At 40.2% G+C, this 16,639-nt stretch overlaps 1 protein-coding gene across 3 annotated transcripts in view; it reads right to left on the bottom strand.

The window, feature by feature from the left end:
* Positions 1-500: 500 nt before the first annotated feature.
* COPS4 (COP9 signalosome subunit 4) overlaps positions 501-16,639 on the bottom strand; it is a 43,155-nt gene continuing 27,016 nt past the window's right edge. The window contains exons 7-11 of one of the 3 annotated variants that reach the window (XM_055297155.2): positions 13,939-14,109; positions 10,323-10,438; positions 8,087-8,171; positions 2,958-3,105; positions 501-997 (exon numbers count right to left, since the gene is read on the bottom strand). In XM_055297155.2, coding sequence (XP_055153130.1) covers positions 937-997; positions 2,958-3,105; positions 8,087-8,171; positions 10,323-10,438; positions 13,939-14,109 — 581 coding nt within the window. In that variant the 3' untranslated portion in view covers positions 501-936. The remainder of the gene's footprint in view (positions 998-2,957; positions 3,106-8,086; positions 8,172-10,322; positions 10,439-13,938; positions 14,110-16,639) is intronic. The other 2 variants (XM_055297156.2, XM_055297157.2) reach the window with 2 other exon arrangements.

Below are 16,639 nucleotides of genomic sequence, written 5' to 3' on the forward strand. Positions count from 1 at the left end.
GATCCCAACTGTGATTCTCTGTATTTGCCTGTCTCTCCAGGGTTTTGAGTGGTGGTTTGCCCTAAGACTTTAATTCTTTCATGGATCTAAGAAAAGCCATTGATACTCCAATCTGTACAGTTTTTTGTTTTTGCTGTGAGGAGGGATGTAATGACTTCCAAGCTCTTTACATGTTGGAGCTGATACTAAAAGTCACCTACATACTTTTTCAAGTCCTTTCCCCAGGTTTTTCTATAAAGCTCAGCTAAAATAACCCTCTGTAGAGCCTTCCCTGACTTCTCTCTCCTAACCGAAGAGCTACTCTCTGTGTGCTCTAGTAGCTGGAGCAAATACAAGTATTATACTTACCGTCTCTTGGCTCTTTGACTCTGGATGCCTGGAGAACAGGCATTATGACTCATCTTTGTATTTCTAGCATACGGCATAAATCAATGTCTGCTGAACCGAAGGAAAAGGGAAGAAAATACTCTTCGCTAACTAAAAACAAAGTACTACTTTGATTTGGCTCATTTCTCCATTTATTAGAATAACCACATTTGGAGAGGCATGAAGCACTTAAGTTTTACATGACTACAAAGTTATCACAAATCTCAAACTTTTTAGCCACAGATATTTCATCTCTGTTTAAAGAAAAAGCTTTCAAAACATCTGAGTTAGCTTAATACACAGAGACCCTGAAATATACGGGAACTACATATTTTTAAATGCTTGTACTTCCTGCTCTAATAATGTCTTCTTTAAACGGAATCCAGCATAAAAGGGATTGAAATGTATAAGGTCATGATGCAAATGCTTTGGAGATAGTGAAACTGATCTGCACAACATGGAAAAAGATGTCATGTGCACAGAAGTTCTGCAAGGATTCACTGAGCCATCTGGGCTTCCATGGCTTGTGCTGTCCATTCTGGTGCTGTTTGACTAATTTTCTCCAAAAGGTTATTCACTTGGAAACAAAGTGATTGGATCTGCTTGTCCCACGTTGGCAGGGCTTCTCGTGCTAAGGGGAAAAAAAGTGTACAAAATTAAAATTATTCCTTTGTATTCACAGCAACTGTGAGTTAAAAGATATATACTTTTTACATGCCTATTCTTGGAATAGGCATGTTCCTTTTAAATACCTAAAAAAGAGAAAAAAGCTATTCAAAAAAAAAATAATAAAGATAATAAATACTTTTTTTTTTTTTGAGATGGAGTCTTGCTCTGTCACTCAGGCTAGACTGCAGTGGCATGATCTCAGCTTACTACAACCTCCACCTCCTGAGTTCAAGTGATTCTCCTGACTCAGCCTCCCAAGCAGCTGAGATTACAGGCACCTGCCACCGCACCTGACTAATTTTTGTATTTTTAGTAGAGATGGGGTTTCACCATCTTGGCCAGGCTGGTCTCGAACTCCTGACCTCTTGATCCACCCGCCTTGGCCTGCCAAAGTGCTGGGATTACAAGCATGAGCCATTGCGTCCAGCCAATACTTTTATTAGCTTTTAAAAGTCTAAAACTCAGGCCAGGCATGGTGGCTCACACCTGTAATCCCAGCACTTTGGGAGGCCAAGGCAGGCGGATCACCTGAGGTCAGGAGTTTGAGACCAGCCCGGCCAACATGGCAAAATCCTGTCTCTACTAAAAATACAAAAATTAAAGAATTAAAAAAAAAAAGAAAAGTAAAAATACAAAAATTAGCTGGGCGTGGTGGCGGGCACCTGTAATTCCAGCTACTCGGAAGGCTGAGACAGGAGAATTGCTTGAACCCAGGAGGTAGAGGTTGCAGTGGGCCAAGATCGTACCACTGCACTCCAGCCTGGGCAACAAGAGTGAAACTCCATCTCAAAAAAAAAAAAAACCTCTAAAAAATCTTGGCTAAGAAAACTAAGCTATTTAAACAGCAGTTAAGAAAAGTGTGTTTTCTTTTTTAAATTTCTAGCATTTCAAAAGTACCCAAATTACTGGCACAAGGTATAAAACAAAACAAAACAAATACATACAGATGCATGTTATTACTACTACTAGTGAAAACAAAATAAAACCGACTAACCCAACAACCTCAACCACAACAAAAAAAGACTGAGGCTGTCTTTTCATCACCAAGGCTTGCAGATTCATAAGACACTGCCACCTACTGGGGAAAGCAAGTCTGTTTACACATTCAAATCTGTACTTGACTGAAGGATAAATACCATAACATTTAAATCCCTCAAAATAAGTCATCTTGAATCCACCAGGGTTTTCTCTATACCAACACTATATAGTTAGAAATAAAAAATTGAGAGGAATGTCCCATTCAAAACAGCACCAAAATTTACAAAAAAAAGGGCACAGATTTAGTGAAAAAGCAACCTATAAAATCTTTTTTTTTTTGGGGGGGGATGGAGTCTCTGTCACCTGGGCTGGAGTGCAGTGGCGCGATCTCAGCTCACTGCAACCTCCACTCCCGGGTTCAAGGGATTCTCCTGCCTCAGCCTCCCAAGTAGCTGGGACTACAGGCATGCACCACTATGCCCAGCTAATTTTTGTATTTTTAGTAGAGATGGGGTTTCACCATGTTGGTTGGCCAGGACGGTCTCGATCTCTTGACCTCGTGATCCACCCGCCTCAGCCTCCCAAAGTGCTGGGATTACAGGCGTGAGCCACCACGCCCAGCCGCAACCTATAAAATCTTAATAAAGGGCAAAAGATAACTTGAGTAGACACAAATCACATTCCCAGGTGGAAATATACAATAACATAAAAATATCAATCCTTCTCCTTTAATAAATAAATTTAAAGAAATCCCAAAGACGATCTCCTTTTTTTTTTTTCTATTTTGCTTTCTAACCAGGCCAAAATTATTAAAGTTAACATAAAAAAATTGATGTTTGAGAATGGCCAAGATAATTCTGAAAATGAAAACCAGTGGTGGAATTGAGGTATATACATCCAATGAAATGCTATTCAGCTATAAAAACGAATGAAGCACTGATTACCTGCCATGACATGGATGAACCCTAAAGATACTATGCTGAGTGAAATCAGCCAAAAGGTCACATGTCACATATTGTATGATTCCATTTATGTGAACTATCCAGACTAGGTAAATCCAGAGACAGAAGATGGGTTGGTGGTTGCCAGAAGCTGGGGGAAGGAAGGAATGGAAAGTAACTGCTTAAAGGGCAAGGGCTTCCTTTGGAAAGATGAAAATGTTGTGAAACTAGACATAGAGGTTGTACAACATTGTAAATATACTACAGGCCACTGAAGTGTTTACTTTAAAATGGCTACTGTTCTGTTAGGTGAATTTCCTTCTTTTTTTCTTTCTTCCTGTAGAAATGGGGTCTCGCTATGTTGTCTAGGCTAGTCTTGAACTCTTGAGCTCAAGCAATTCTTCCACCTCAACCTCCCAAAGCATTGGGGTCACAATCATAAGCCACTGTGCCCAGCCCATGTGAATTTCAATTTTAACAAAAAAAAGTAGTGGGAAGCAGGAGTTGCTTCACCAATACTAAAATTTATTATAAATTTATTACCATATTTTTGCAGATCAGTGGAACTAGAGTACAGAAATAGATCCAAACATATATGTGGAACCTAATCAGATATGTCAAAGATCACAATTTAATCACAAAGGATGTTTTATTTAATAAATGATACTTGGATAATTGGCTATTCACCTAGAAAAAAACAACCAGACCATAACCTAAAATTATCCACAAAAATGAACTGTAGATGGATTAAATTCCTAAATGTAAAATAATATTAGAAAAATTTAGGAAAACACTAGTTTTATTCCAAGATAGAAGAGACTTTCTTAATCAATACAGGAAATTCAAAAGCCATAAAATAAAACACTGACCTATTTGAGTGCAAAAAAATTTAAAAATGTGTTTATGTTATGCATTGTCTTCCAGAAGAAAATCTGACAGAATTCGGCCGGGTGCAGTGCAGTGGCGCACGCCTGTAATCCCAGCACTTTGGGAGGCCGAGGCGGGCTGATCACCTGAGGTTGGGAGTTCAAGACCAGGCTGACCAACACAGAGAAACCCCGTCTCTACTAAAAATACAAAATTAGCCGGGCATGGTGGTGCATGAGCATGGTGGTGCGTGCCTGTTGTCCCAGCTACTTGGGAGACTGAGGCAGGAGAATCACTTGGACCCAGGAGGTGGAGGTTGCGGTGAACCGAGATTGAGCCATCGCACTCCAGCCGGGGCAACAAGAGTGAAAGAAACTCCATCTCAAAAAGAAAAAGAAAAAGAAAACTTGACAGAATGGAAAAAAATATTTGTGACACATATTACAGATAAAGTTAAAATTATCAGCCAGGCAGCCAGGAGCGGTAGCTCACGTCTGTAATCCCGGTACTTTGGGAGGCCGAGGCGGACAGATCACGAGGTCAGGAGATCAAGACCATCCTGGCCAACATGGTGAAACTCCGTCTCTATTAAAATACAAAAAATTAGCTGGGTATGGTGGCGTGTGCCTGTAGTCCCGGCCATTCAGGAGGCTGAGGCAGGGGAATCCCTTGAACCCGAGAGGCGGAGGTTGCAGTGAGCCGAGATTGCGCCACTGCACTCCAGTCTGGCAACAGAGCAAGACTCTATCTCAAAAAAAAAAAAAAAAAAAAAAAAAAAAAAAAAAAAAAAGCCAGGCACAGTAGCTCATACTTATAATCCTAGCACTTTAGGAGGCTGAGGCAGGAGGATCACTCGAGGCCAGGTGCTCAAGACCAGCCTAGGCAACACCACAAGACCCCATCTCAAGAAGAAAAACAACTAGCCAGGTGCGGTGTGTACACCTGTAGTCCTAGCTACTAGGGAGGCTGAAGCAGGAGGACAGCTTGAGCTCAGGAGTTGAGGCAACAGTGAGCTATGATCATACCACTGCACCTCAGCCTGGGCAACAGAGCAAGACCTTGTCTCTCAAAAAAAAAAAATCACTATAACAAAAGCTACAGCAAATTGATACTGGAAGGCCAGAAGGAGAATTGTGAGGGAAGGGAGGAAATAGACAAGCAACATTAATGCACAGAAGGGGAAATGCTACATTACTCATCATATGCTGTGTTTGTTTATTCAACACTTATTTCTCATTTACAACGTGGCAGACACTGGAACAGATGTTAGATGTACCATGGAAAATAAGACAGACTTAATACCTATCACCAGGAAGCTTAACTTGGAAACAGAAACAGACATTTAGACAAATAGTTACACAACTGAAAATAACTAAGATAAATGCTAGGAAGAAATTCAGGCTGACATGGGAACATATAATTTAAAGCCATATCTAATCTGGAGAGTCAGGAAAATCATTACTGATTAAGGATATTCAAATTGAGACATGGGACAAAGAGAAGATGGCTGGAAAGGGGTAAATATTTCAGAATGTTTGATGGGGGAAGAATTTGCAATGCTGAAAAAAATAAAAAGAAGACTTATGCAAGAGAAAGCTAGAAAGGACCAGGACCAGCTTTTGGGAGACTTTGTAGAACTTTGTTCTACAAGCAGTGGGGAAGACATTCATTACAGTGTAAACAAAAGAATAACATGATTTAACTATTTCTTTTTTATGCTTGCATTTTTTAAAAGAAAATAATCACTCCAGCTGTACTAGGGAATTGGACTATAAAGGAGCAATTGTAGATATGAGAAAGAAAGAAAGAGGTTATTTCTCAACACCTGAAGAGGTTATAACAGTAGGGTTCAGAATAGGTTGGTGATAGTAAGAAATGAAGTAAAGGACCCGGTACAGTGGCTCACACCTGTAGTCCCAGCACTTCAGGGATTTTGGAGGTTGAGGTGGGAGGATGGTTTGAGCCCAAGGATAAGGAATATTGGAGAAAGCTAACAATACAGTTTTGGGGTGGCTGGTTGGTTAGTCGTGGGGGACACACAGCAAGGGAAGATAAATTCAGTTTTTGATATGTTCATGCTAAGATGCCCATGAAGCAATCAGGTAGAAACACCTTAGTAGTAAACTAGAACCATGGGGCTGGGACTTAGAAGATTCACTCTAGAAAGGTAAATGTAGGCACTGTCTATGCAGAGACGGTAACTGAATCAAAGGAAAATAGATGAGATTACCCATGGAAACTCAGTAGCATAAGTGGGGAAAGGTCTAGGATCAAGCCCTAAGTAACTAGTATTTAAATTTAAAGGTACTACAGATTCTACAAACTGGAGATGTAAGAGGAAAAGTAGAATCGGATGGAAGAGATGACAAAAGTCAAGGCTGTGGTGGTGGGGAGAAGCTTCAAAAAGTAGTGAGAGATCAACACTATTTGATATGTTCAAAAGTCAAGATGAGATTTGGAAGATATAAGGATTTTCATTAAAATGGAGGAGTCCTGAGGATGTGTAAATATTGATGGAAAGAAGCCAGTAGAAAAAAAGGATAAAACCATACAAAAATAACTGCTAACCTCAGGCTCCTAAACCAGTGTTTTTTGGTGGGAGGAGAAAGGGAAAGGATCAGAGAAAAGGTCCAAAGGCCGAGTGGAAGAGCCAGACAGGGTGACGGAAACCATCTGCAGTAAAACACGAAGGAAGAAAAAGATTCACATCTACATCTAAAATTACAGTGTTTCTACATCTGATAAAGAAGTTAAAATATCAAATTGAATGAGAGAAAAAAAAAACTAAAAAAGGAAATTAAAATATTTCATACTGATGGCTTTTTTCCCCTTTGAAATAGGAAACAAAGTTTTCTACTGAGGGTAAGTGGGGAGAAAAGTCAGAGATTTAAGAAAAACCAAACCTGAAATAGTCATTGCAAAGTAGAAAAAAGAGTGGATTGGCCGGGCGCGGTGGCTCACGCTTGTAATCCCAGCACTTTGGGAGGCCGAGGCGGGCGGATCACGAGGTCAGGAGATCGAGACCACGGTGAAACCCCGTCTCTACTAAAAATACAAAAAAATTAGCCGGGCGTGGTGGCGGGCGCCTGTAGTCCCAGCTACTCGGAGAGACTGAGGCAGGAGAATGGCGTGAACCCGGGAGGCGGAGCTTGCAGTGAGCCGAGAGCGCGCCACTGCACTCCAGCCTGGGCGACAGAGCCAGACTCCGTCTCAAAAAAAAAAAAAAAAAAAGAAAAAAGAGTGGACTAGAGAAATGTACCATGAATCCTATGTAGTGCTGAGGACCTGTGACCTTGAATTTAGAGAGGTAGTATCAGCCTGTCTGATGCCTGACTCTTCTCCAGCACAAAAAAAGATTATGCTAACTGGAAGAAAACAGAAGAGTCAATGGACCAGAAACTCCAATAAGGTCAAGGAAGAATTGAACTGGGAGTAACGGAGACAGACCACAGACCACTATAGAAACAAGAAAAAGGTTATGGCCAGAGTGAGATATTTCAAATAAAAATTTTACAAGTGGAAAAGTTCTGGGTACAGCAAGGTCCAGGGTGTAAATGAGGTGGGAATAAGGAGTTGGGAAGGTATTAGACAATGAAAAAGTCAAGGGATCCACTTACCCGTCTGCCTCCATTAGTTTAATGAGTTGCTGAACAGGAAATGCAACTGTCATTTCCATATGCCTGATACATGGTATGTGGTCAATAAATATTTGGTGCATAAATGAATGAACTGATACAACAATTTGAGTTTCAAATTTTTCCTTAACATAGAAAATCCTGCAGTAAGTAGATTCATGAATATAATTTTTTTTTTTTTTTGAGACAGTCTCTCGCTTTGTCACCCAGGTTGGAGTGCAGTGCTGTAATTTCGGCTCACTGCAACTTCTGCCTCCTAGGTTCAAGTGATTCTCCTGTCTCAGCCTCCTGAGTAGCTGGGACTACAGGTGCCCGCCACCACACCTGGCTAATTTTTATATTTTTAGTAGAGACAGGGTTTCATCGTGTTGGCCAGGCTGATCTCAAACTCCTGACCTCAAGTGATCCACCTGTCTCGGCCTCCCAAAGTTCTGGGATTACAGGCATGAGCCACCATGCCCAGCCTCATGAATACAACTTCTTAAAAATTATTTTAAATTATTTCTTTGGGAAATAAGCTCATTCCAGTAGTAAGATTCTGAGTCAAAGGACACTGTCCAACATGTTTTAATCATAAATATAACAGTTCACTGCTATTTCTTTATGACAGAAATACACAAAACCTCTTACTTTCAAAATGAACTATTCCATCAATCTGGTCAATAAATCCATTCATACGTCCTTCGGTTATCATTTGAGATGCTATCTTTTCCGCCTATTGGGGAAAAAAAAAAACTCTCAGAAACTTTATCATATCTGTTAGTTATTCACGTATGAAAAGAGAACTGAAAGCTTCTGGTTTAACTACCATCACTAAACTTTACATATATACTAATCTGCCACTAGACGAGTAAATCTTGTAAATCTGGCTATTTCCCAATTCTTGCTGTGCATAAGCCATTATTTTAAGTTAACTGGGATCTGGTTTTCTTGTGAGATTCTGAACAAGAATATAACTTTACCATTTTCTCCTCTGCTCAAAAGCAAACTATCAATTTTTCTTCTTACTGGGATCCACACCTCAAAAAAACCCAAACAAACTAGTTTTTCTTATTTTATTTCAATTTCCACAGTATTTGCTACTCCAGAAACTCTTTAAAAATTGAAAGGTAGATGGTGAAATTCAAAAAGAAATTGAAAGAGTTTAAAAGACAATTAAAAGAAAGCAAAAGGTCTACTACCTAACTCCTGAAGACATACTTAATGTTTACTATGAATAAGCAAACTGGATTGTGACCTGGTCATTTATTAATTTTGACCATCTTCACAATCAGTCCTATCAGTCCTGAATAGACTGTGACTAGCATTTATTGTTAAAAATATATTCACCTCCAATAGTCTCAGCAAGAGATCATACCTTAAAGCCTCAAGAAGAAAGTCTCTTTTAATGGTAACTTAAACCTTGACTCCCAAATTGTTCTTCCTTTACTGTGTATTGAATGTGTACAAGTAAAGGAATTGTTAGAAAATTCTAATTAAAATTTCATTGCCAGGCCACGCACAATGGCTCATGCCTGTAATCCCAGCACTTTGGGAGGCCGAGGCAGGAGGATCACTTGGGACCAGGAGTTCAAGACTAGCCTGGGCAACATAGCAAGACCCTGTTTCTTTAAAAAAAAAAAAAAAGCGGGGGGGGCTGGGTGTGGTGACTCACACTTGTAATCCCAGCACTTTGGGAGTCTGAGGCAGGTGGATCACAAGGGCAGGAATTCGAAACCAGCCTGGCCAACACAGTTTCTCTACTAAAAATACAAAAATTAGCTGGGCGTGGTGGTGTAATCTCAGCTACTCAGGAGGCTGAGGTAGGAGAATCGCCTGAACCTGGGAGGCAGAGGTTGCAGTGAACCGAGATTGCACCACTGCACTCCAGCCTGAGCAACACAGAGCTAGAGTCTGTCTCGGGAGAAAACAAACAAACAAAAAATTAGCCAGGCGTGGTGATGCGTACTTGTAGTACCAGCTACTTGGGAGTCTGAGGCAGGAAGACTGCTTGAACCCATCAGTCTGAAGCAGCAGTAAGCTATGATTGTGCCACTGCACTCCAGCCTGGGTGATAGAGCAAGACCTTGTCTCTAAAAACAAAACAAAACAAACCCAAATAAACAGACAAAAAATTTCACTGCCAGAGAAAAGGGGATGCGACCCATAACTGCATGACTTTTAAGGTTTACAAATTAGCTAAAAGTAAGGTTGCTTAATTTTATTTAAAGTTAAGAGAATATTTTGTAAATGATACCTGCAATACTCTCTGAATGTCATTGGTACTTTGTTGGAATTTATACATAGCCAACCAAACCCTAAAACAAACAATAAAATTAAATTCCCTAGTAAGTCAGTCAACTTCTTAAGTTAAATCCAAGCATAGAAGCTACAACAGAATAGCCTGGAGTACTATATCATTACCATATCATTCTCTCAAAAAGATGAAATATTTAAACTTTGAGTCAATCTAGAGCACAAAAAAGACATATCAAAATCTTAGTCAGAAGTCAAAAACCACTATAAAGTAGATTTAAACAGACACCAAACAAAGATATTCTCAGAAAATGGGTGTCATAACCTGAAACTCCTGCAAGATTTCTATTCTAGGTCACTTTATCACAAAACACAATTTAAAACACCAAAAACACTAAGACAATTCCACTAATAAACACTAGGCCTATTTTAACTTCTAAAGAATGTATTTACTTGTGGCTTTTTAGGTGTAATTCTGTTGTTGTTTCCAACATTTATCTTGTTGGAAGATAATAAATGTTGTTTCCAACATGTATTCTGTTGCTGTTTCCAACATTTATTTTATTTTCTCATTATTTTAATAGTTTCATCTCTTAACTTTTTTTTAAATGTATTGGAATCAAGAAGATACCTTAGCTGCAGGGATCTCTAAAAGAGCTCCAAGTTCTTCGAAGGTAATATTATTATATAATTTGCTTGCAGACAACAAATTGTGTTCAATAACAGCTCTGTCCAAGATGCTAGAACCTTAAACATAAATAAGACAGTTACAAGTTTGAAACTAGTTTTATACTCTAAAAAGATGCATCATTTTTTCTGAAAATGTCTAGGCACGTAATAACTCATCCTCTTTAACTCCTCTGATCAAAATTTTAAAAGTAACCAATATATGATGTAGTTTCATTAATGTACAATTAAATAAAAATAACATTTAGCAAATGAGTGATTGGCAAGTAATTATTAAGCAAATAGATCTAACTCCTTTGGGTTTGGAATCTTGCTTCTTTAGGCTATCAAATTAACTTTTTTTTTTGAGACAGAGTTTCATTCTGTTGCCCAGACTGGAGTGTAGTGGCACAATCTCTGCTCACTGCAACCTCTGCCTCCCAGGTTCAAGCGATTCTCATGCCTAAGTATCCTGAGTAGCTGGGACTACAGGTGTGCACCACCACACCCGGCTAATTTTTTGTATTTTTAGTAGGGACGGGGTTTCGTCATGTTGGCCAGGCAGGTCTCACCGACCCTCAAGTGACGCGCCTACCTGGGCCTCCCAATGTGCTGCGATTACAGGCATGAGCGTGGCACCAGCCCATTAACTTTTCTTTCTACAAGCATAAACTTTTACTAGCAAGCAGCAGCACAACAATCATGCAACCTGTTCTGCAAGCTTGATAAAGTGATCTCTATTCTTTTGGGCACTCCACGAGCATCAAACCAAGGCAAATGTGAGAAATATCCAGATCCAGATCCAGGATCAGGCTAATCTTCCTGAGAGATCAGGCATAGAATCCTCTTTTAAGTGAGATCATACAGTATCTGATAATGTTCTGGACCCAAGGTCCTACTTTGAATGTATTAGACCACTGGGTTCACCCAGTGCTTACATATTTCTGTTGAACATTTAACTACTGTAATGAGTGCAGGGGACAAAATATACTTGGAGACTTCAAGGGAAGTATTCTGAGAACCTCTTTTTCTTACAATGCCTCACTTCTCCTTTTCCAGAATTCCACCTGCGATCTGCTAGTTTTTCACTTAACTCCTATCTCCCAGTCCACCTTGCTGCTTCCTCCTTCTTTTCCTTCTCTCAAATATCAGAGGGCTTAATTTTGCACCTTCGTCTCTTTTTATCCTACATTGTCTCAATACCATCAAAATGCTGATAATGATCAGACACATATCTCTAATCTAAATCTTCCTTTTGAATTCAGACTTACACAGCCAACTGCCTAAATTAAATATCCAATACAGTAATTTTATAAATATCTCAAATTTAATATGTTCAAAAAAGCAGGCAGGTGCAGTGGCTTACCCCTATCATCCCAGCACTTTGGGAAGCCAAGACGGGAGGACTGCTTGAGCCCAAGAGTTTAAGACCAGCCTGGGCAACATGGAGAGACCCTGTCTCTACAAAAAAATTTAAAAATTAGCAGGGTGTGGTGGCACATGCCTAAGCTTCTGGGGAGGTGGAGGTGGAAGGATCCCCAAGAGGTCGAGGCTGCAGTGAGCTATGGCATCATGCCAGCCCCAGTCTGGGCAAAAGAGTGAGACCTTGTCTCAAAAAGTAAAAAAAAAAAAAAAAAAAAGGGACTGCTTAGCCAGGCACAGTGGCTCATGTCTGTAATCCCAGTGCTTTGGAAGGCTGAGGTGGGAAGATTCTTTGAGGCCAGGAGTTCAAGACTAGCCTGGGCAACATAGTGAGACCTCAACTCTACAAAAAATTAAAATATTAACCAGGCATGGTGGGTGCACCTGTAGTCCCAGTTACTTTGTTCCAGGCTGCAGTGGGCCATGATTGCACCAGTGCACTCTAACCTGGACAACAGAACACGACTGTAATTAACAAAAAAAAAAAGAAAAAAGAAAAACTTCTCTTCTCAGTCTGTTCCTCTCCCAATCTATCCCATGTCAAAAAGTAGTACAGCAGGCAGAGGGGAGGCAAAAATAAGGAGTTATTGTTTAATAGGTACAGAGTTCAGTTTGGGAAAATGTTAAAGTTCTGGAGATGGATGTTGGTGATGTTTGCACAACAATGTGAAAGTACTTAATGCCACAGAACTGCACACCTAAAAATGGTTAAAATGGTAATTTTCATGTTTTATATTTTTATTACAATTTTTTTTAAACAAGGTCTTACACTGTCACTGAAACCGGAGTGCAGTGGGGCAATCACAGCTCACTGTAGCCTTGACCTCCTGGGCTCAAGCAATCCTCCCACCTCAGCCTCCCGAGTAGCTAGAACCACAGGCATGTACCACCATGCCTAGCTGTTTTTTTTTTTTTTTTTTTGAGACGGAGTCTCGCTCTGTCGCCCAGGCTAGAGTGCAGTGGCGCGATCTCGGCTCACTGCAAGCTCCGCCTCCCGGGTTCACGCCATTCTCCTGCCTCAGCCTCTCCGAGTAGCTGGGACTACAGGCGCCCGCCACCGCGCCTGACTAATTTTTTGTATTTTTAGTAGAGACGGGGTTTCACCGTGGTCTCGATCTCCTGACCTCGTGATCCGCCCGCCTCGGCCTCCCAAAGTGCTGGGATTACAAGCGTGAGCCACCGCGCCTGGCCCCTAGCTGTTTTTCTTTATATTTTGTAGAGATGAGGCCTCACTATGTTGCACAGGTTGGTCTGAAACTCCCAGGCTCAAGAGATCCTCCCGCCTTAGCCTCCCAGAGTGCTGGGATTACAGGAATGAGCCACCATGCCCAGCCATAATACATGTTTTTTTAAGTGGTACAGCAGTATACCCAATTAAAAGGATTGTATTGCCAGGCACTGTGGCACATGCCTGTAATCTCATCACTTTGGGAGGCTGAGGGGGGCGAATCACCTGAGGTTGGGAGTCCGAGATCAGCCTAAGCAACATCTGTCTCTACTAAAATTACAAAATTAGCTGGGCATCGTGGCACATGCCTGTAATCCCAGCTACTTGGGAGGCTGAAGTAGGAGAATCACTTGAACCCGGGAGGCAGAGGTTGTGGTGAACCGAGATTGCGCCATTGCACTCCAGCCTGGGCGACAAGAGTAAAACTCTGTTTCAAAAAAATAAAAAATAGGCCCAGCATGGTGGCTCACGCCTGTAATCCCAGCACTTTGGGAGGCCGAGGCAGGCGGATCACGAGGTCAGGAGATCGAGACCATCCTGGCTAACACGGTGAAACCCCGTCTCTACTAAAAGTACAAAAAATTAGCCCAGTGTGGTGGTGGGTGCCTGTAGTCCCAGCTACTCGGGAGGCTGAGGCAGGAGAATGGCATGAACCCGGGAGGCAGAGTTTGCAGCGAGCCGAGATCATGCCATTGTGCCACTGCACTCCAGCCTGGGTGACAGAGCGAGACTCTGTCTCCAAAAAAATTTTTTTAATTAAAAAAAATTAAAAAAATAAAAATAAAAAAATAAAAATAATTCCTCTTTTTTATGAGGAAGTGTTATATAGAATTATTATTAAAAGATAGCAAGATACTTCTAACTTAACATAATTTTCACTAGTCTGTACCTAAATATTGACTACCATATACACATAAGACAGGATCATTACCATCAGCTGTAGTTGCTTTTTGGTGAGGCATCAGCATGGCAGCAAATTCTTGAAGCTGATTTCCTCTGATGATCCTATCTAGATACATTTTCTCTAGGATCCCATAGGCAGCAAGTTGTTGGCACCTTTCATCCTTAAAAAGAGTAGCTAGCATCCGAGAACGCTGCTGTCCTAAGAGAAATAAATGAGCATCAAATTTCACGTTATTTTCACAATGTTTCTTTAGGAAAAAAAATCTATCTTATGACCTCATTTTTGTCTACTAAATATACAGCCAGTACTCATTATTCATGGTAATTATGGTCTGCAGTCACTGCCGATGCTGAATTATCAAACACTAAACTGCTGCTCCTATGGGAACACAAAGCTAGGTTCCTGTGAGCATCTGGTCACAACATTTTTGTCAATGAATTAATCTAACTTTGTTTTATGTGTGTTTCTGTTTAGAGACATCCTATTTAATATATATTGTTGATTCATTAACATTGAACTCACAGCCAACACTATAAATCATACTTAAATGAAGCTATCTAACACACGTATTTTCTCCATAGGGCACTTAAGAACACCCTCCAGACAGCACTTCAGCACTATGGCTGGGTGCCATTTTAAACAGCAAAATCACTGGTAACAGAACGAAAGTGTGAAAAACATGATCTTAAATGGACCATGAAAAGGACATTTGTGTACAGTATAAAAGTAAAAAAACAAGCAGGGAATCTACATGTTCGACCTCGGGTGGAAACATGTGTCAAGACATTCAAATGTTTTTCCACCCTGCACATATCTGCAAACGACATTGGAAGTGCCGCAAGTATTGACTTTGGGGTTATGAATAAATTTTATCAAGGAGGATAATTCAGAAACAGGGAATCCACAGATAAAGAAGAGCAACTATACAGTCATACATGAAGAATTTCGAGCCAAAATGTTACAAGCGGTTGGAAGAACAGGTGATTTCTATTTTCCTTTTCTTATTTGTACTTCTACAATAAACATTAATGATTTCATTAATAAAAATTTATAAAAGATGAAAAAATATTTATCTGATAGGAGACTTAATATTCATAGTCTCAATTTATATTTTTAAGGAACTTTAGTGACAACTGATAACATTAAAAAAACAAACTCATGAAAATGATCCTATCAACAACCGTTTTCTTTCTAAATGTATTTCTAGCTCTTTATACCAAAAGAGCCTAAACACAATGACACCCAGAAGCAATGAGCATATCTACTGTCCATATCTTGGTAGCCCATTAAAAGGAACTAGGGATCCTTGAAAAATAGCTGATTTCAAGTCTGAGGCAGGCAAAATACAAGATAAATCCAAGTCTCCTTTTCTGCTAATTCCCAGGGAAGTATTCAAAGATTAATGGGGCCATGTCAAAAGGACATAACTGGCCAGGCACAGTGGCTCATGCCTATAATCCCAGGCGTGATTTTGAGAGACCAAGATGGAGGGACTACTTGAGGCCAGACTACTCTGGCCAACATAGCAAGATCTCATCTCCATTTAAAAAAAAAAAAAAAGACATAATCTAGTCATGTTTGGAACAATTTAAACATCAAAAAGAGTAACAACTGTAATTGTCATACCCTGAATAAATAAAAAGTTGTGTCAAATATACAAGAATGTTCATAGCAGTACTATTCCTAGCAGCCAATAAGAAATTAGGATAAATGAATGTGGTATATTCATACAATGGAATACTAAATAACAAGGAAAATGAAGAAAGTACAAATACACATAGCCATATTGATAAATTTCATAAATTTGAGCAAAAGAAGACAAGAATGAATACAGTATATGATTTCATTTATAAAAAAATAAGAAGGCTAATATATACTAGTGATTATTCTTGTAGGGTTAGGAGTTCGGGCTAGTAACTGGAAGAAAGCATGAAGAAGGCGGGGTGTTGGTAATATTTCGTTTCTTGTTCTGGATGCTGGTTACATGGAGGTGTTCAGTTTGTGAAAATTCATCAAGCTGTATACTTTTCATATGTGTACTTTTCCTGTGTATATATCATACCAACAGAAAATATGCAGAAAAAAAAGTACAAAGTAAAAAGTTCAAAATAAAAGTACAAAAAAGGAAAAAAAAATTCATGCAGAAGAATAGAATGAGCAAATCGCCATTTTGTAACATAGAATGTAATGAATGACCCAAGCAAGGATTATTATTATTTTTTTTTTTGAGACAGAGTTTCGCTCTTGTTACCCAGGCTGGAGTGCAATGGCGCGATCTCGGCTCACCGCAACCTCCGCCTCCCGGGTTCAAATGAGTCTCCTGCCTCAGCCTCCCAAGTAGCTGGGATTACAGGCATATGCCACCACGCCCGGCTAATTTTGTATTTTTAGTAGAAATGAGGTTTCTCTATGTTAGTCAGGCTGGTCTCAAACTCCCGACCTCAGGTGATCCGCCCACCTTGGCCTCCCAAAAGTGCTGGGATTACAGGCGTGAGCCACCGTGCCTGGCCTCAAGCAAGGATTCTTAATGGCTGCTAACTTATTATGTGAAAGAAAGTAGAGAACAGAATTTTTAGTGTCATGGAATGCAAAAAGCTTATTGATATGGTTTCAGATTCCACATTGCAAATAATCTGTAAGAAACAATACCATCTGTCGGCCGGGCGCAGTGGCTCACGCCTGTAATCCCAGCACTTTGGGAGGCCGAGGTGGGCGCATCACGAGGTCA

This window comes from Symphalangus syndactylus, chromosome 10 (assembly GCF_028878055.3).
Source record: "Symphalangus syndactylus isolate Jambi chromosome 10, NHGRI_mSymSyn1-v2.1_pri, whole genome shotgun sequence".
Classification (NCBI taxonomy): domain Eukaryota; kingdom Metazoa; phylum Chordata; class Mammalia; order Primates; family Hylobatidae; genus Symphalangus; species Symphalangus syndactylus.